The sequence below is a fragment of the Prionailurus bengalensis genome, chromosome A1 (assembly GCF_016509475.1).
Source record: "Prionailurus bengalensis isolate Pbe53 chromosome A1, Fcat_Pben_1.1_paternal_pri, whole genome shotgun sequence".
Classification (NCBI taxonomy): Eukaryota; Metazoa; Chordata; class Mammalia; order Carnivora; family Felidae; genus Prionailurus; species Prionailurus bengalensis.
In genome coordinates, this window is record NC_057343.1 from 119,526,188 (window position 1) to 119,547,207 (window position 21,020).

General features: G+C 43.2%; 1 protein-coding gene across 5 annotated transcripts in view; it reads left to right on the forward strand.

Annotated features, from left to right (window-relative positions):
* Nucleotides 1-21,020, forward strand: part of ARHGAP26 (Rho GTPase activating protein 26) — a 427,015-nt gene that overhangs the window by 394,669 nt on the left and 11,326 nt on the right. The window contains exons 21-23 of one of the 5 annotated variants that reach the window (XM_043589845.1): nt 12,026-12,136; nt 12,272-12,301; nt 17,994-18,085. In XM_043589845.1, coding sequence (XP_043445780.1) covers nt 12,026-12,136; nt 12,272-12,301; nt 17,994-18,085 — 233 coding nt within the window. Of the gene's footprint in view, nt 1-12,025; nt 12,302-17,993; nt 18,086-21,020 lie in introns of those variants that run through there. The other 4 variants (XM_043589835.1, XM_043589853.1, XM_043589863.1 and 1 more) reach the window with 4 other exon arrangements.

Sequence of the window (21,020 nt, forward strand, 5' to 3'; positions counted from 1 at the left end):
ACATAAACCAGTTTGGCTACAACACCAGTTGGAAAACTAAGACCCAGGGTGGGCCTCATCCATTCAGCTGCCTGTTGATTTTGTTTTTGTTTTGTTTTTCTTTTTTGGCTCATGAGATAAGAATGGTTTTTACATTTTTAAAAATTTTTTTTATGTTTATTTATTTTTGACAGAGAGAGACAGAGCATGAGCAGGGGAGGGGTAGAGAGAGAGAGGTAGACACAGAATCTGAAGCAGGCTCCAGGCTCCGAGCTGTCAGCACAGAGCTCAACGTGAGGCTCGAACTCACAGACTGCGAGATCATGATCTAAGCCAAAGTCGGACGCTCAACCGACTGAGCCACCCAGGCGCCCCAAGAATGGTTTTTACGTTTTTAAGCTGTTATATTTTACATGGTTACATAAGTAACTACCTAATTCCCTCAATTTTGCCTCTTGGTCCAGAGTCTACAATATTTACTATGTGACCCTTTAAGAAAAATTTTACTCATCTGGAAAGCTCTGGGAGCATGAGGGCAAGTAAGGTAGATTAGGAAGAGCATCAGGGCTTTATTGTGAAAGACCTTCAAATGACAGAAACCCAACTAGCTTAATGAAAAAGTGGAAGTTAAAAACTTACAATTTTAGGAAATCTCAGGGTGGATCTAACCTCGAGCACAATTGGACCCAGGAACCCAAATTATTATTTTGCTTGGCTCTTCTTCCTTTTTTTCTTAAACTTCATTTGCCAACAGATGTTTGCCATGTAATGGGGAAAAAGATCTCTGGTCACACTAAGCCAATACATTCAGCTTTTGCTTCCAGAAAAAAAACAGCATTTGTATGTCAGACCCCAAGGAAAAACTGTGATCAGTTATACGGCCACCCTTGACCCAGCCGCTGTGGCCATATGAAGGGCGGCACTGTTTCCAGCCAGCCCCAGTCACATGCCTGCCCCTGTGATGAAATCAGTGGGACACTGGCTCCACCTGGATCACTTGGGGTGGCACAGACGAAGGGGAGTGGGAAAACTAGTGGCCAGGAGTAGACTGTAACTACATCTTTCACTCTACCAGAGTGAATAATTTACTCTATTGCAGTAGGTAGTTGGAAGTTTTTGAGGAGGAAATTGCTCTTCATTCCAAATTCAACACATATTTATTGACCCGTGTGCTCAGGACGTTTGTGTACTTACAACCTGCCGTGGGACCAACCGGAATGGTAAAAGGTAAAGAAACCAGGCTAGAGATTCTTATCATAGTCTAGGTGAGATGGCTTTGGTCTCCATCCTCAGAGGAAAGGGAAAATATTGAAGTGTTTTGAGCAGATAAATAACAGGATCAGATTTGCATTTTGAAATGATCACCAAGAATGGTCCTTTTAAGTTAAATACCTATGTTGAATATCGTGTTTACATTGTAAATTTGCCAAAGATTTTCCAAAGTAATTTGGATCTGCCTCATATATTTTAATAAATACACACACACATACACACATATATATACATGTACATTTTAACTTTGTGAGATCAGAATTAATGGTGTTTTGCTGTGTCTCTTTTCATTGACATCTCAGTGGGTGTTTCGTTTTGGAATGTAAGAACTAGAGCAGAATATAAAAATCATTTTCCTTCAGTTTGTTTTTATTCACAGATGTTAAAACCCTTTTTTTCCACTGGAAAGGGTGACTTTGCTGGAAAATCATTTAAAGTTTTTTCCAGTCAAGTCAATAAGCTCCTCAGCACCAGATGAACAAGGGGCAGAAACCACTGTGCAGCCTTAGTGAGATTGTATTCCTTCACTGTTCAGCGTGAGCCAGGCTTTGTAGAAACGGAACATGGTCCAGGCAAGAATGCAGGTTTCATGCATGGTCGCACTGAAGGTGCAAGGCTGTGCATGGAAGATACAAATGGAGTAGAGAAGATGTTTGAGTGGATTGAAATCAAATCAGAAAAAGCTTTGCAAGTGTTTAGAGTATTGAATCAACACTAGAATTAGAGGGAAGTCAGCTATTTGCTTGGGAGGAGAAAAGGAGAGTCAGACGGTTGCCCTTTCCACCGAAGTTGGTGTCTGCTTCTCTCTCTGCCTCGTATTCCTCTTGTGTATCTGGACCAAGGTTTGGAGGCTTGCAGGAGTTTAACTTAATCGTCCTGAATATCCTTAGCCGCAGTGTTTTTTCTACTGCTGAGAGTTAGGAACAGGGTAAGATAAGTTGGCTTTCTTATTCAAGGAATCTCCTTTCCCCAGGGTTACTTTTAAGCTGAAGTATCCTGGGCCACCACTGCTAATTTTGGACCCTCCCTTGTTTTCAGCGGTGGACATTTAGATTCTTAGTAAATCCTTTTCTCTTCTCTTCCTCCCCCTAGTCCAAACAGGAAATATTCCTTAAAAGTAGACCATATAGAAAAGCATGCGACATGGCCAGTGACTTTCAGCCAGTGTTGTTAACATGTTTTCCAGCTTACTCAGAATGTGACACTGGACAGTGTCCTATTCCACTTCCCCATGCCCGGGTGAAAGGAAGACACCACTGATTTACTGTAATAACTTTACCAAAATAAAAATGTCCCTGGAGGAGTCAACGTCATTTCTCAATGAGGAGAGCAGGATGGAAAAATTAGTTGTTGCCTATGGAGGGTGCTTAGTAAATATGCACTGAGTGTATTTGACTGAAAAAGAAGAGAAACAGCCCAATAGTTGGGAGCTGCCAACTGCATTATGCAACCCAAACCACAGATTGGTGCAAGAAGGATGGAACTGTCATTTTACCTCTATGAAACCTCCCTCCTCCAGAGATTAAATGTAGCCATTTGTATGATTAGGGAGATTATTTTTACTAGTGACCTTTGGTTTTTGGTTATAAATGTTACCTATTAATTATAGGAAACGTGGGAGGTATTTTGAAAGCCCCCAAAATAAAAATTACCTTTATCCTCATCACCCAGAGAATGTTGATATACTTACTGTCTGTGAGTATGTTTTAAGATTGGTTTGCACGCGTTTTTTATTGTAAAAAAGTGCATGAAATGTGATTGTACAGCTTAACAAATTATCATTTAGCAAACACACACATAACCACCACCAAGGTTAAGAAGTACAATTCTATGGGTGCCTGGGTGGCTCAGTCGGGTAAGCATCCAACTTTGGCTCAGATCATGATCTTGTGTCATGAGATTGAACCCCACGTGGGCTCTGTGCTGACAGCTCAATCTGGAGCCTGCTTCAGATTCTGTGTCTCCTTCTCTTTCTGCCCCTCTCCCACTTGTGCTCTGTCTCTCAAAAATGAATAAACGTTAAAAAAATTTAAAAAAAAAAGTACAATCCTGCCAAGACCCCAGAGTTGTCTGCATCTCTTGCTTTCTCTTTCCCTCTCCCCACAGCAAAAGGAACCACTAATTGGATGTTTACAGTAATCATCTCCATGTTTTTATTTATATTTTTATCTCTTAAATGCAGAGTCTTGCTATGTCCAGTAGCTGTGTTCAACTAAAGTCAATACAAACACTGAGTTAGCAAATACTGAACCACTGGGGATACTGCTAGTTGGGGAAGTACAGGGTTAGGTTCCTCTGAGTCTGTAGTTACCATATTTTTGTAAACTAATTAGTACACCTTATTACTATTATTGTTGATTGATTACCATTGAATTCATGACTAACAGCACTGTAAATCATGCCTAAACAAAGCTTATTAAATACATGTTTTCTCCATAAGGCACATCTTCTTGCCCTTACAAACTCTGGAGGACTGAAACAAGAAGGCCAGACCATCCCTTTCTTCCACCTCAGATGGCGTTGTGCAAATTAGATGCTTCAGAGTGACCCAACTCTTTGGTTGCTTTGCATGTGTCCACAAGCGACCATGAAAAAACCATGAATATTGATTCTGAGGTTACAAATACATTTTAGCAAGTAAGTGAATTCACAAACACAGAATCTACAAGTAATGATCAACTGTATGCATCCATAAAATATAATATTTTGTTTTATTAAGCTGGCTTCCTTTGTTCAGTGGTTTTAAGAGTCCCTACTTTATTAAAATTAGTCATTATTTATTTTCACTATAGTAGAGTTTACCATTGTATTAACATACTAAAATTATTTCTCCATTCTTCTTTTACTGAACTTCTGGGTTTCCTGTTTTTGCTTTTATAAATAATTTGCTGTATACATTTGTATGTATCTCTTCTGAGACACATGTATGCACCATGCTTGAGAGTGTATGTCTGGGAATGGAACTGCTGAATCATAGAGAATGATATCTTCACCTTTGCCAGATGAAGTCAAACTGTCCAAAATTGGTGTAGCAATTGACATCCCTCCTCCAGCAAAGTAGTAGAGTTCTGACATTGCACATCTTGCAAACACTTGGCATTTTCAGCATTTTGATGTTAGCTGTTTAGTCATTCTGGTATTTGCGCAGAATTACTTCATTATGGTTTTAATCTACATTTCCTGTACTACAGCAAGGTTAAGCACTTACTTGTTCTTTTGCATTTTCTCTTCTTAAGTCCCTGTTCAAGTTGCTTGCCCATCTCCTACTTGGTTGTCTTTTTCCTTCTGATCATTAGGAGTTCTTTGTATAGTCTGGTTATGAGTGCTCTGTTTATATATTGTAGGCTGTCTTTTTACTCTCTTTTAATGTTGTCTTTTGATAAGTAAAATTTATTAATTTTAATGTAGTCAGATATATATGTTTTCCTTAAGATTAGTGCTTTTTATTCCCTGTTGGATAACGTTCCAACCTCACGTTCCCAGTTATTCCTTTATTGTTTGCCTTGAGCATTCAGATCTATAATCTGCCTAGAAATCATTTATTTGTTAGGTATGATATGAAGGAGAAGTTAAGTGTTACTTTTTCCATATAGATACCCATTTAAACCAACATCATTTAATGACGAGTGCTTTCCACTAATACAAAATAATACAGACTCATGATAAAAAAAATTAAAACGCTGTAAATAAAATTAAAAAGTGAATGTCAAATCCATGCCTGTGTACCTAGTTTCCCATTCTCAATCCCCTGAGGTAAAGTTTCTTGCTTGCAGATTTCTTTTAAGAAGAGTGTTTGAACCTCCCTAGCATTAGAATGGTGGCCGTAAGTTATGCCTCAGGACAGTAGAAGATTGAACCTGGCAGTACTGTTGGTTTCCTTCCCTTTTTAAAAGAATACGTTTGCTTTGGGAATGTCTTCATTATATAGAGAATGACAATTGTATGCACTCAATTTAAGATAGTCAGGAGGTTTGGATATTTCTTGACAACTATTTAAATCTTTTGAAACAGCACATGTTACCATATACTGCACGTTCTTGGTAGTGCCCCCAAATGCTTCAACCTACCTTTACAAATAACTTCATAAGTTGTGACCTTTTTTCTAGTTGAAAGAGAGTAAATTATAAGAACCAATTTTTATGCACCTGAAATGTGGTATCGAAAAAGCCTATAGGGCTGCACTCAGGTTTAACAGAAAAGAATGCTATGCTCATCCAGTATTGTGTACCATAGAGCACCGTGAAGACATTTGGTGCTTTTTTTTTTTTTTTTTTTTTTTAATTTTTTTTTCAACGTTTATTTATTTTTGGGACAGAGAGAGACAGAGCATGAACGGGCAAGGGGCAGAGAGAGAGGGAGACACAGAATCGGAAACAGGCTCCAGGCTCTGAGCCATCAGCCCAGAGCCCGACGCGGGGCTCGAACTCACAGACTGTGAGATCGTGACCTGGCTGAAGTCGGACGCTTAACCGACTGCGCCACCCAGGCGCCCCGACATTTGGTGCTTTTAACTGTCCTTGCTCATCCTGTCCCTTGAGATTTTTTTTCTGTCCTTTGAGCAATTGAACTGGGGGACCTTTGTCCAGACATCTTTACTTCCAATCCAGAGTTTTCCCATCTGCCTCATATTTCTGTATTATTCTACATGAAACATTTCAAATTACTGACTTGGAGAACCTTCAGGATGACAGATGCCCTATCCTAAGATTATGAATTTTGTTTAAATCATGGAATTATTTGTCATTCCACCACACTCCATCTGAGTTTAAAATCTGCTTGAAATGTATACTTCAGAAATGTTTTTGAAAGTCAATAAACAGAACCACTACACTGTAGATAAATTGAACTATTTTAAAAGCAAATTATTTAAGAACTATTTTAAAAGTAATTGCATATAATTTCTAAGGCCTTAAGGGAATTGCACCATTTTGTCTCATTTAAAATAAGAATCAGGACTCTGTCATTGCCGGAACAAAGATGTACATTAAAATGTACTAGCTGAGGGCAAGAATCTGTAAACACTAGGCATGCTGGTAAAAGTCAAAAGAATACAGAATGGTGTGACTCCGGGGCATGTGGCATTTTCCTCTTGTTAGGTTGTGAAGCACATACTGAAAAAATTCGGGAGGTTGGGACATATGTAGGATTTCTGTGTTGTAAAAGCTTCAGCAGACGCAAAAGAATATGTAGTCAATTTTTTACAAATGAAAATCATTTTTGTGTCACTTGCTGTAATTCACTATCCAGTTTCTCAGTATTCCTTTTGGCCCTCTCTTCTTGACTAACATTTGATTTCCCTTCTTTTTCTTGTTTCTTTTTTCTTTTTTCTTTTTTCTTTTTTCTTTTTTTTTATGGTGCCTTAAATCAATACATAAGGGAATATTTTCCAAGGAAGAAGAACTCAATGGTTTGGGATTAGATTAAATAGGATTTTACAGGTTTCCATGGAATTTTCTCTTTTCATTATAGGAGGAAGAGGGGGAGAGGGGAAGACAAGGAGTCCCCCTTGGATTTAATAGAACCTTCCTATTCTAGACCTAACTGGGAAGGGAGGGGTGATGGCATATGAAAGTCAGCCCTGGGCCAGTGATCTCACGGACCTCACCCAGGCCCGAGATCCTTGACTGGGAACCAGGGCTGTAGATCACAATCCAGTGCCTGGCAGAGAGGAGCAAATGCCATTGTTTTGACTTCTTCATAGTACACCTGGCAGAAGACTGTCTGGATACTCTTGTGTACGTCTAGTCCTATCTTAGAGAGTTCTGGGACAGGCTGACCGTCCACCACTCCCAGTGTTTCTACGGTGAGCCACACCATGTGACCAGGGCTCTAACTCCTCAGGTTTCACTTCTCTATCTGCCTGTGTCCTTCCCTACACTGCCTTCTTGGCAGAATGCCCTTTGGAAAGTTAAACATTGCTTCCAGATGGAACAAGAGGAGGGAATTGTATTCATTTTTAAGGTCCCTGGAAATACTAGGAAAGAAGAGAGCCCAAGGTAACCTTTTCCAAATGGGGGGGAAAAAGGCTATCTAATTTTTTTTAATGATGATGCTCCATGTTGGTGGGGCAATAGTGAGAGGGAAGGGGCATCCCCCCCCCCATGCACTATTGGTGGGAATGCAATTCAGCAGAACTCTTCTCCAAAGCTATTTGCTAGTTTGTATCAGCTCCCTTAAAAAAAGACTTCTAGCCTTTGACCCACTAATTTAACTTCCAAGAATTTATGCTACGGAAACAAATACAGTCAATGATCCTCAACAAGGATGTAAGTTGCACTACTATTTATAATAGCTACAGGGGGATAATGATCTGAATATACACAATAAGGAAAGGTTGCATAAATCAGGGTATACCATACAAGAGAATAGTCTGTAGCCATTTTAAGAATATGATAGCAAAGGCTATTTAATGACATTCGAAAATGTTTTATTAAGTGAAAAAACAACAGGCTACTATGTGTGTAGTAGTATTCCCCCACCCCACCCCACCCCAAAATAAGGAGATATGCCAAGATAGTAACAGTGACTGTTAGTGGTACAAATTACGATTTTATTGCTTTTTCTTGCTCTTTGGTGTTGGCCAATTTTCTACAAGGCCATCTGTGATTTTGAGTATCAGAATTTTAAAAAGATCATTTTCTTCTGAATGGTCACCTTACTGCTCTTCTTGTACTGGTTCAGGTTTTAATAGCCATAGAGTAGAGACCCGACTGGGTCTGCCACATCCATAATGACATTGGGAGCAGCCCTGTCCATAGTCACTAGGCAAGCATGCCCTGGCTGGTACACCAGACGTTCCATCATTCAAGTGAGTCACCACTGGAGGGTGTCAAGCTGATGATAATGCCACACAGTGGACTTGAACTACCTGCCACAACCCAACATGCTGCCAGGCCTTTGAGCCTTATCTTCCTAATCTATTCTTTCTTCACTGTCCAGTGAGTGTCAACAGGACTTACTGGAACTCTGTCACTCCTTTTGAGGACACCGTGGACCAGCTAACTAAAGCCGATGCAAGCTTTCCAGTTGAATCCAAACTAGACCAGCAAATGTTCCTTCCAAGCTAAAGTTTCAGCTCTTGTCATTGCTACAGTTGGGCCTTAATGGAGGGAACCCCAGGAGTGAAAAATGTGCAGATACTCCCAGCTTGACTGTGAGGGTAATAGAGAGGACTTAGGGACTCACCTGCTAAGATTGTAGTTGTAAAATTATTTTCTCCTATCCTAATGTCAGTAATTTGTTATTTTTGGCCTCAGTGGGAAAAGTGAGAATTTGATAGAAGCTTCAGAGCCAATAGCAAAACTGACCATTTGTTGTTTGTGTGTTTTGTTTAGGTTTTTTAGGGGTGAGATTTTTTGCCTGCTGTTGTCATTTTTCAGTAAATGTAGCCAGACACTTGTGCAGTAAAAGGAGTATGTACAATTATGCAGAAAATCTTGGCCATTATCATTATCTCTGGGCATCGTATTTCCCATGTATATGTTCTCTGAGATGTCTCACACTAAAATATCATGTGCTATCTGCTTCTTGGAGGAATACTTATATATTATTGGTATTCTTTTGCTATAGGCATCCATCATTATATAAATTTTTTTAATGTTTATTTTTGAGAGAGAGAGACAGAGAGAGAGACAGAGTGAGTGGGGGAAGGGCGGAGAGAGAGGGAGACACAGAATCCGAAACAGGTTCCAGGCTCTGAGGGGTCAGCCCAGAGACTGATGCAGGGCTCGAACTCACAAACCGCAAGATCATGACCTGAGTCAAAGTTGGATGCTTAGCTGACTGAGCCACTCAGGCGCCCCGGCATCCATCATTCTATACATATACATAAATAAATGTTCTATAGCATTGTTGAGATCATGAGTTTTATTGACATGATTCTGAAACACAAATAAGCAAACAGCGTAATTCCATCAGTAGTTTAAAAAATCAGAGTACTATGGAGTGTGCATTCTATTGTTATGCTAAAATACAGTAGTCATAAATTTTAAATTGTGGTCATTTTATAGCAAATAAATAAATGTTGCTATGAGTAAAACAGAAGCAAACAAATGAAATTCTGTTAGCTGTAAAAATGGTAGTCTGTACTATAGTAATTGACAGGGGGATTGAAGAGTAAGTTCTTGTAATGGTTTCAAACACCCTGCATTCCAGCCACACCCCCAGATAATTTCAGCCATGTACTACTGGCCAAGAACCACTTGGATATGCAAGGATGTGAAAAAACATTCAGAACCCACATTGTGTTCATAGAGTATGTCCCTAACGATGCCTTTAGCCAAAGGCATAATTCTTGTACAAATGAGATAGGAAGCTGGAGGTGTTTCCTCCATATAAAAGCCACTGAAAACAAAAAAAGAAAACAAACAAAAAAGTCTTAAGAACTTTTTAATTGTCCTGTGCTGACCACTAACCAGAGAACAGATGAGTGCAGGCCTCTGGGCCTGGGCTGCTTGCTCTCTTGAACCTGGAAATTGTTCCTGGTCAGAGCTCGGGTTCCTGGGTTTGGTTGCAGTTTAGAAGTCATGGCCAGGCCTTGCCTACTAGGTCATTACCGAGGGAGGAGTGTTGTGGGAAGAGGCCTGAGAAGGCAAGGCCTTGCTTACTTACCAGCTGTAACTATAGAAGAAAGTGAGGACTAGACAGTCAAAAGGAGGCCACACTTTTTCCCAGGACTCGAGACAGAGTGAAGTGGGAACAGGTATTAAACTGACAAGATAGTAACTTATCCCTCAGCTGACAAATCTTACTGTGTTATAGTAGAGTTGTTTTTAAGCCTATCCCATCTTGTCAAATACATCGTGAACTCTTGAAGTTAAGGACCTTGGCAGGTGCTAAGTTGTATTCCATTTGTTGTATTTGATTGTGCTGTGTGCTCAGTAACTTGTTTTTGCCGGATTAATTGAGAAAAAGAGAAACAAGCCATACTCTTCAAATTTAATCTCTTGCATTATATGAATTCCATCTGCTATGTGAATCTACCAAAGAGAAGACTGGAGGCAGAATTGGGGAATTTACAATGTGTTGAGTCTTATTGAATCTGTTGCTCCATTTCCATTTTCCTTTGCAAATGTGGCAGGCATCTAAAGGAAACTCATAAATCAGTGGTTAAGAAGGCTTCTAGTGCTATGGCTGGGTCTATAAAGAAGCTTGGCATAGCATAAAGGAACATAATAAGTCCTGCTACCCCAGAGGCTGTACACTGTGGTGGCCAGAACCCAGGGCTTAAAGCCAGGGGATTGGGGTCTGAACCTCAGCCCTGTCACTTACAGGCAAGCCTCAAATTGGCCCAAGTTTCCACATCTGTAAAATAGGAATTGTATTGTGCCTCTTGGCTTGTTGAGTAAGTTAAATGAGATTTATTAATGTACTCACTCAGTAATTATTTCTTGAATACTCACAGGCACTATTTTAGGCATTGGAGGTAGAACAGTAAATAAAATGGACAAAAATCCCTGCCCTTGGGGAATTTATATTCTAGAAATATAATGCATATCATGGCATCAAATAAATGTTTCATTCAAGGAGTCTGTGGATTTCTGGTGAGCTCATGTGATGAATTTTTACTGTGTATTTCCATGAGAATGTATGTTGCAACCCTAGGTACTTAGGACCATTATTGGGCCACATGCCTAAATTGAGAATGGCCCATTAAGTAGGACATTTATGCATTCTTGCTAAATCCCACTATGTTTAGAAAGTCTGTTCCAGTGGAATTGGATTGCTGTCATTTTCACCTCTCTGAAGTGCTTGGACTGAACATTCCAGCAGTTGGCTGAGGCTCATTACTGCAGGTGGTGTTGTGGCTGGGTGATCTCCACATTGTTTTCTCAGTCATTGGTCTTTGCGCTCTCTGTGACTTAATGCTATTTTACAGAGTTGCTAAAGCTGTGTGTGTGTTTGTTTGTTTGTGTAATTTGTGGAAATAAGTCAAAGGGCTAGCTAGCATGACCAGTTAAAATCCACAAGCTGTATTTTAGTAATTTTAATATTTCCTCTCCAAGCTTTTGATCAGCTGCCCATCAAAGAACAAAATGACAGATTGAAGGTCTCAGTTCCTAAGGTTTTCATTGCCTTCCTTCTGGGGCTTTTTCTTAGAGCATCAAAATTCCCAAAATCCATGAAAAGAGAGAGCACGCCTGGAAAGCAAACCCCAGGGGGACTGCAGAGCCGCCTAAAATCACATGTCCTCTCCTGAGAGGTGTGTGTCCAGACCCGTCTTCCATGTGCTATCGTTTTTCTGATGCAGTGCATTTCCAAGTCTCTGGTGGCACACAGCCCATTTAGTTAAAAAATGTAAACAGGAAATTGTTTCCTGGCTGAATGGCCCGTGTGGCCCAGAAAAATGGTCATTTTTGCTGAGACACAACTTTAAAACCACTCACATAGCAGTGGAGGCTGAAGGCCTCTGAGAAGCTTGTCCCGCCCCAGACAGGCTGGTGCTAGGGTCTGAGTGGGAGCTCATGTACGTGGGCCCAGGGCGTCTTCCACCAGGGGGCAAGGGCACAGTGGACACCACTGAAGATGCTCCTGTGACCTAGAAAGAATTTCTGCAGGTCAGAGAGACACAGTAATGCTCCAAGGAACGGCAGAAGAGCCGCTGCTTGGAAGATGCAGAGGTCTGGAGACCTGTGACTTGGCGCTGATGACACAGCCTGGGCTTCGGTGCCCCTCTTCTGCTCCAGCTCCCCATCATTTGGCCTCCCATGAACCTCGTGCTCCCATTGTGGTTTCCCTGTGTGCTGACAAGTTTTCTGGTTGTTCTGTCTTGCAGCCCCCCGAATCCAAGCCCAACTTCACCCCTCTCGCCATCTTGGCCCATGTTCTCGGCGCCATCCAGCCCTATGCCCACCTCATCCACGTCCAGCGACTCATCCCCCATCAGGTCTGTTGCAGGGTTTGTTTGGTTTTCTGTTGCTGCCGTTGTTCTCTCATTGGCTTGGTCCTCTCTTCATGCAGTGTTCAGCCTCCTCGTCAACTTTGTTCCCCGCCATCCAAACCTGCACTTGCTTTTTGACAGGCCAGAAGAAGCGGTTCGTGAAGACTCCAGGTAAAATCACGGATGATGACCAATCCATTCCTGTTTATCCAAAGCCGGTCAGGGACAGTGGTGGGGGGGACTAGCCTCTACCCTCCTCTGATTCCAGCCTAAGAGACTGAAGCTGGGAGGGACCATGTGCATGAACCAGCATGGCATTTTCCACGCCTTTCTGAACCCTTCCTCCAGTTTCTGAATTAATCCGTGATGCCTGGAGTTTGGGGAAAGAGTGCCTCCTCAACGGCCTCCTGTTTGGATGGTTCTCAGAATCATGGGCTCTCTGTGCTTTGGTATAAGATAATATCAGAGGGAACAGTGCTGAGACACTTACTGGCCTTTTCTTCCCTTATGTTTATCGGGTAGCATAAGGCAACTTTTATTTGTGGGGTTGGACCATTGGCCATGAGCAGTGACACCTAGCTGCTGAGACCAGAGAAGTGGGAGAGAGACGCAGGTAACACAGAGTAAAGGATGGAGATGGGAAGTGATTGCTCTTTAAATCGTCGAGGGCTGCCTCTTGCCCTCTGCATGCTCCCAGCCTGCTCGGATCTCCATGCCTCATGGACCCTTAGTGTTCATGGGAAGAGGCAATACCTCTTTCTGAGGGTTGATCTAGTTCCTCTTCCCTGGTTTGAGAATATCCAGACTTCATTCTTTATACTTCTCTAGAGAAAAGAAGCTATTTAAATCCAGGAAAAGAATCAGTGAATAAGGATCCTGTGGGATCTCTCTGATATGTAGATCCTAAGCCTATATCTCTCTCAAACTTAGTCTCTGGTTGCAGACAACCAAAATGTAGAGCCTACTTACATAGCGTCATAAGCATTTGGAGCCTTGGCAGTATTTTCTTGTCCATCTTTTTTCTCATATCTGTTTTTTTCCTGGAGGGGTGGGTCCAGCAGAGAGGCTTAAACAATTGACAACACTTAGCCTCACTTTTAAAAAAAAAAAAGAAAACCCATGCTATTTATATATACAGATGTATATGTTTATTTTCCTCCATGTACTTGCCAATCTATTATTTCATGCTACCCCCATCTGAGGATGCGAGGAGAAATGGCCTGAAACCTCTTACAGAGAAAGAAAACTAAGGCACAGGGAGGTGACTACGTAGTCACATGACTGGATGAGCACCCATCCAGAGGACTTCTTGTCCTCAACCCAGCACTCTTTCCTCCAAACATACGGGTGCCCCCAAACCTAAGGTTCCATGCGACTCCCAGCCCCGGAGCCTGGCCTGCTGTTCTTGGTTTTCTATCTAGCTTTGCACTGGAAGGTGGGAAGGATAGCTTTTCCATATACTCTGTTACCCTCACCCTGGGAATAAGGTTAAAATTCAGATCATATTTTCCTGAAACTTAAGTTATTTTCTCATTATTTCTTAGACATATTCTGGGCACTTGGGGAGACGTTAACTTTCTAGGACACGAGATATGGCATGGATCTAACCTTTCTGGTTAGATGCCTGATTGCTCCATGAAGACCTGAACCAGAGCAAACTACAGAGACCTGGGACAGTCACCTTCCAATATGCCTCCCTACTTACAGGATAGGCCCAGTCACTAGGAGAATATGCTTCCTTCGTTTTGATCAAAGGGGAGTAAAACCTTGAAAACATTGGTCCTTTAAACAGAATGGGCTGGGGGACTCAGGATGATAGAATCATTTGGCTAAAAATGTGGGCATATTCTCTGCTTTAGGAGTGTCCACTTTTTGTGTCTCTGAGTTTCGGGAAACAGCCTGTTGCCTGTCCAATATCTGTTCCTCTGTACTCCTTGCCATCACCCAACATATTTTCCAGGTATTTTTCTTTAGCTACTCCTCTCCATCTCCCAAAGTATTTCAAGATTGGCAATAGGATCTGCTACCGTGATGTGTTTGGGGTCATGGTTATTCAGCACTGCCCACTCTGGCCACCATTAAAGTAGCACCATCTGGACAATCTTAATCCACAACACTTGAGGAAGCTGCCATTTTGAAAGAGGAAAGGCCCACTAGGGCTTGGAATTGACTGGCACTGAGCTAAGTATGTGTGCCGAGGTGAGCACTGATAGAGACCCTACTGGGAGCTAGCCCATCAGAACTAGCCAAGAGGGTTGAAATCCCCTAGTTGCCATTGCCGTATGCAGCCAAGAAATGAGGGTGTACACCTATCATTCGGGTCCATTGGGGGCCTTTCCCCCACACCCACCTCCATAGTGTGAAGCTTCAGATTTCCTTCCCTTGGTAAATAACTACTTAATTAGATGTAATAAGTGGTCCCATGAACTTCTCTTTAATGTCTCCTCTGGAAGTGGCTCCCTCTCCCCTCCACCAGGCATATAATTTGAAGCTCAGGAAGGAAAAGGCCTTTGACAGCACAGCAGAGGAAGGGTACTGGAGGCATATTCCCTTCCCACTTCCCTTTCCTGTCACCCCTACAAAATCTCTAGTGCCTAAACCATAACTTCCACTTACACAGTAGCCTCTGGCAGTTGTGCCTAAATGATCAAGCTATTGCATCCTGCCAGTCTAGCTGGTCCCACCTCCCTGTAGTGTCATCTGATGGAGAGTGGCTTGTCATTTTGCAAGGTTTGCAAGGGCATTTGAGGGAAGCTCCTCTGAGTGCTTTCCTGGCCTTGTGCCATGCTCAGAGGCGAAAATTAAAAATGAACTAGCAGAAGGTTCCAAACTTGTTCATGCCCTTGAAGGCCAGCTGAGGTCTGAAGGGCGCTGTTACAGGAGCAGCTGAACACACCTCAGGCTCTCTGTGTCCAATGTTGAGATGCACCGCAGGGAACGGGGAGCTCAAGAGCCAAAGGTGCTTGGTGGGGAGTTTTTATTTTTTTAGTTAGAGCCAAAGCCTACAAACACAACCTCCTGCCAACTGGATCTGTTTTGGTAGGAACTCTACCTAAAGCAAACTGCTGGGGCTTTTGACAGTGAATATGGCATAGGACACTGGCCTGGTTGGGCTGACCAGCTTTTAAAAAGATAAGAGTTTCCCCCTGATAGAGATGCCAGATTTGGCAAATGTTTTGCAAATAAAATGAAAATACAGAATATCCAATTATGTTTGAATTATAGGTAAACAGCAAATGCTGTTTCTTATGATAAGTATGTCCCATGTACTATTTGGGACATACTTAGACTAAAAAGAGCATTTCCCACTGATCTGAAGTTGTTTTTTAACTGGGTGTCTTATCCTTTATTTGGTGGCCCTAGTCCCAGGGACAGCAGTGGGAGGACATCTCAGGAGAAAAGACCCTCTCCTAAATGGTCAGTCAACTGTTAATCTCAGAAAAAAGCAAGGCCCTTTCTTGATCTTTGTTTTTATTTTTAATGGGTTATTGCATTGTCACTTTATTCAGTTCCCAAAGCTTAACATTAGTGGAAAATTTATTCCTTTTGAATAATAATCTTCAGCACGAGGCCATTCCCTCTGCTCCCTTCTGCCAGATTACCCCAGTTGGCTTCCCTGGTTTGCCCATTTTGTCCCATTCCCTTTATTTAATGAAGTTAATAAGTAACCTCTATGAGAATCCCCTGGAAGAGCCTTGCCTCAGATGATCTTTCCCTCGCCTTTGATTTTCTTCACCCACCTCCTGTTGCCCTGTCCTTAAGGGATAGTGACTCTGGCTAATGTCAACCAGATTCTCCTTCCACTTCCCTGGCTCTCCTTGCCTGCCAATATGGGGTTTGGGCTGTTTTATCACTTTCTACAACCAGGCAACTCCTCCTCTCAACTCCCACTGCCTCAAAAACAAAGACCAAAACAAACATTTTTCCCCTCCATGGAAAGTTGCACAGTGGATGTTTGGCCCTTGCTGACAATATGCATACTTGGTTCACTTAGATCACAGAATATGCCCCTTGTCCCAGACTCCATTCTGACTTTAATGACAATTATCCCAGAAGAGCTGTTTTCCAGTTGAAACTAATGAATTATGATGGCTCTTCTTTCCTTCATTCCACATAGACCCACTTCATTTTCTCCCCATTTCCCAATTTTCTCCCACCTGGCTGCCATCTCTGGGCTACTAGAAGGCCAGGAAGAAGAACAGTAAACTGTGCCCAGCAACAAATTCTGGATACTCATTTATTCTGATCCTTGTGCACAGCAGACCTTTTAAGCTATCTCCTTCAGTTTTCATGGAGCCAAGACTAGAAGTTCTAGATGCCTGGTCCTAGTGTAGGTGTCCATCCATCCATGGCTCCTCTTTTCCAAAGGGAGGATGGATTTGGTGACTCAGAAGTACCAATTCCGTGATGACCCAAGACCTCTGCCTCTTCTGATGTTGTCTGGGCTTACCTGAGACCAGCCCTTCCTCAGCTAAACCTCATTTGGCCACTAGAAATCAGTGTGCCCCAGGGTGTTTGGCTCCACTGACTCCTGGAGGCTTTCTGTTAGTCAAATGTAGCTAAAGTAAATACTATATCCCTGGAATAGTTGCTTAACCCAGAGGACCTACTTGTTCTTTTGTTATTCTGCCCCGGAGCCCCTAAATGTGCTTCTTCAGAGGTCTTAGAGATAGAAGAGATTACTTTTAGCAAATAAAGAGCTAACTTTGACTGTTAAGTGTCATTTCTATTATGACCCTTGAAAAGTCCATTGATCATTTGGAACTACTGGATATCAAAGCAAAGATTGATAGGTGGTAATAGGATTTATCACTTCTTAAAATTTACTCTTCAGAACACGAATTAGGAATCCATGGCCCTTCAGTCAAATCCAACCTACCACCTATTTTTTCTAAGTAAAATTTTGATGGAACGCAGCCATACGAATTCATTTACACAATGTCCATGGCTGTTTTTATGACACAAGGCAAAGCTGAGTAATTGCAACAGAGACCATACAGCCCACAAAGACCAGAATATTTACTGCTAGGCCATTTACAGCAAGAGTTTGCCAACCCCTGTTCTGGAACCGTGGTTCTCAGCTCTCTTGCACACTAGAGTCACTTGAAGAGCTTTTCAAAAATACTGATGACTATATTTGTATCTGCAGGTTGGTATAGAATCCAGATATCTGCATTTGTTAAGAGCTTCCCGGTGACTTTGATGCACGTATATATGTCATGTTCCCTCCCCCTTCTTCCTCTCCACACTCCCCACACACGTTCACGTAACTGCTCACACACACACCTTGTCTGTTCCCTGCCCTACCCCGGGGGTCGGGGAGTTCCACCTCTGGAATCCTGCTCCACCAGCCCAATGAGAGAAATAAGTAACATCTGGGAGAGCGAATGTCAGCCCATAGCCTAGAGCTGAAAAATGGCTTAGTTAGAATTTCTGCCTTTTGACTCACTGAGCATTGCCAATTTTCAACAAGGTCTTTTGGGAGTGTTCTCCAGAGCAAGTAGGAAGCCCTTTCCCCACCACCCTTTTCCCAAACTACTCCTGCTCCAAAAATGGGTCCCAGCCTGCACTCCCACCATTCAGGTGTCCTGACACCTAGGCAGAGTTTTAACGTGGCACAGAGGTGACCCCACAAGGCGTGTGGTTTCTCGGGGCTTACAGCTTTTCTCTGAATAATTCTCATTTTTCTCTCGTGACCTTTGCAACTCTTCCGCCTCATGTTTTGCCATCTGGCTGTCTTGTCAGGCTGTTGCCACAAGAGATAACTAGGTGGCTTGCAGGGAAGGGGAAGAAGAGAGATTAAATATCTGGGGCTTTCAGATGGTTTAAAAATACTGCTAAATAAACTCCTGTTTTCACACAGCACACCGTTCCGGAAGGCAAAAGCCTTATATGCCTGCAAAGCTGAACATGACTCAGAACTCTCGTTCACAGCAGGCACAGTCTTCGACAATGGTGAGTTTCTCATCCCTTTGCACAGATCTGGGCGGCGGCGGGGGGAGCGGGGAAGCTAATAAATAACTGCAGTTTTCAAAGTTCCTACCTAAAAAAAAAATGACAGTCTCATTGAATGGGTAAGACTTAAAAGAAGGGTGTGTGTGTGTGTGTGTGTGTGTGTGTGTGTGTGCGCGCGCGCGCACGCTCCCTGGGGTCTCTTCCCAAAATACGCAAGAAGCAGCAGGACTTGCGGAGGCATTGTCAAGAGAGGACAGTGTACTGAAGCCTTCACTTTGACGGAGGCAACCTCATGGAAGTGTTTTGGACGTTAAAAGTGGATTGTACCTGCACAGGACTCAGCCCAGCAACTTGGCAGTGACTTTGAGAGTCTGGGGGCTGTACAGAGGGTAGAAGATAACAGAGCAGAGAACAGGAGTCTTGTAAGTAGTCAGCTCAGGGCAGAGACTGACGTACAGAATTTCTCATTGGGTTCATTGGCATTTACCCTCCAGAGGAGGTGAGGCTCGTCTCTGAGATGGCAGGGTACCCGGGGACCTCTGTGTCAATGAGCCCTGCTGCAGCCCTGCGTGCCCTCCCCCGAACTGTTGGGAAGTGTAGAGTAGACTCTCTAAGTCACATCTCTCTGCAGACTGCCAGCTGTCCTGCTCAGGTGTCCTGGTGTGAAACTGGATTCGTGGCACCTGCACCGTAGAACTGGGAACTAGTACTTACTCGATGTACCTTTTCCTGGGTCTTTTTGTTTGTTTTCTTCCCTAAACCAAGAAAAAGGCAGTATTTTTCTTTTTTTAAGTGAGTATTGATGCCATGACTTGTCATAACCATTTACCTAAGAGAAAATCATGTTTCTGGGAAAAAGCCAGAGTCTCTGTTATTGCTGAGATTTTTGCCAGATGAACTTCTCCTTTAGGGTTCATCTTTGTGGATGCTTGGGTGAAAGGGTGTGTTTGTTTTGCCCAAAGGAGGAGCCCAGAGCAGCTGCCTGATTTCAGGAAGTGGACATTTTCTAGGGGTGCCTTCTTGACTTCAGGTGGGGTGGTGGGGAAATTTTCTGAGCAAGGCTGAGTGAGTGCAGCTTCCCCAAGCACTCCCCTTCAGGGCTGAGTGCCTCACGTTGGCCTAGATCACACCTCCTGCCACCTGCCTGAGACCTAGAAATACAGGGCAGCCAAGGCCCCCACGTAGCACTGGCGAGCCTGAGCTCTAGATTCAGGCCACCAAAGCACAAGTCCTGGTTTGTGCCTCTGTGACCTGAAGCAGTGACAGCCTCTCTGTGCCTCACTTCTGTCATACCAGGGTAACAGACGGTTGCAGGGAAGAGTGGAGTGGTGCACACATCATATATTTAGTTACTCAGCACATATTAAGCATTCAACACTGTTAGTAGGATGATTGTCATCATTTCGCCTGTCCTAGGTAAAGGGCCTGCTGTTCTGACAGTTCACAATGATGTGTTTACCTTTTTCCCTGATATGACCCAGGCCTGGCTCTTGGCTGGGCAGTAGGCACTACACCTTGACTCTCTGAGTCGTGGCTGTCTTTACCAGCCTCACATTCTAAGCCAGAGCAGAGATGGACTCCTGGGGACACCCTTGATGGCATTCACACACGAAGGGACTGCCCCCTCTGTGTGCCCAGCCCCTGCATTCACCGTGGCAGAGATAATAATCAGGTATGGGGGACCGACTGGGGAACAGGCCACAGAGGTCACACTTGGACCTTCTGAGCCAGTAGGGACAGGGGCAAGCTCTTAACTGTATGTGACCTCCTGGGCCCACGTCCTCCTTTATGGTTCCCCAAACCCAAAAAGCACTGTCCTTAATTAAACCTTTGCTCCATTAACTTTCATCGGGGTGCCTTGCATACCAAAGTATACCAACAGCCATCCCAGCGCTCTGCCTGTCAGCAGCTGGAGTAATCAGGCTGACCTGAGGTGAAGCTGGTCCCCTGAAGGCTGTCCAAAGCCATGTCATTGACAAGCGTGCCCGGTCCGAATAGGCCCCTAGGTAGAGTCACAGCTCAGCCATCACATGACACAGATCTCACAACAGACAAACCAGAGCAGGCCGCGTGCACAGGCTTCTGTGTCCTACTCTGTCAGCAGGGGTGGGGCTTCTGCCTGTAGAGGAGCAAGATTTGAGAGATTGCCACATTTACGGGTGAATCCAGAATTTAAAGTCTGTCCTCTAAACTCCAGTTCACTGCTCTTGTGGGCAAGGGACTGCCTTGTTCCTATCAGCCATTCACTGTGACTGCAGAGAGGACCCCTGATCTCAGGGACAGAGTTGGTTTTAACTCTCAAAAGGTATGTGTATGTGTGTGCATCTTGTTTGTGACTCTTTTTCTTGAGTGCAGCCTGCTTGTATTTTTTTTTTCAAACAACTGTATTGAGATATCCACATACCATGTAATTTACCCCTTTAAAATGTGCAATTCCATGGTTTTTTAGTAGATTCAGCGTTGTGCAGCCATCACTACCATCTAATTCCAGAGTATCTTCATTGCCCCGAAAAGAAACCCTGTGCCCTTCAGCAGTCATGCTCCACATACGCCGTGACCTGCCCCTTTCAGCCCAGGGAACCCCTCATCTCCTTTCTGTCATTATTTATTTGCCTGCTCTGGATATTTCATGTAAACCGAATTATACAGCATGTGGGCTTTTTGTCAGTGGCTGCTTTCACTCAGCATAGTATTTTCAAGGCTCATCCCTGTTGTATGTAGCATGCGTCAGGACTTCCTTCCATTTCACTGCTGAGTAATCTTCCCTCCTGTGGTATAACACGTTTTATTTATCCATTTGTCAGTTGATAGCATTTCGATTGTTTCTACTCTTTGGCTGTTAGGAGTAATGCGGCTGTAAACATTTGTGTACTGATCTTTGTGAGGACCTGTGTTTGCTGTTCTCTTGTTGATAGACCTAGGTGGGGGAGGGGCC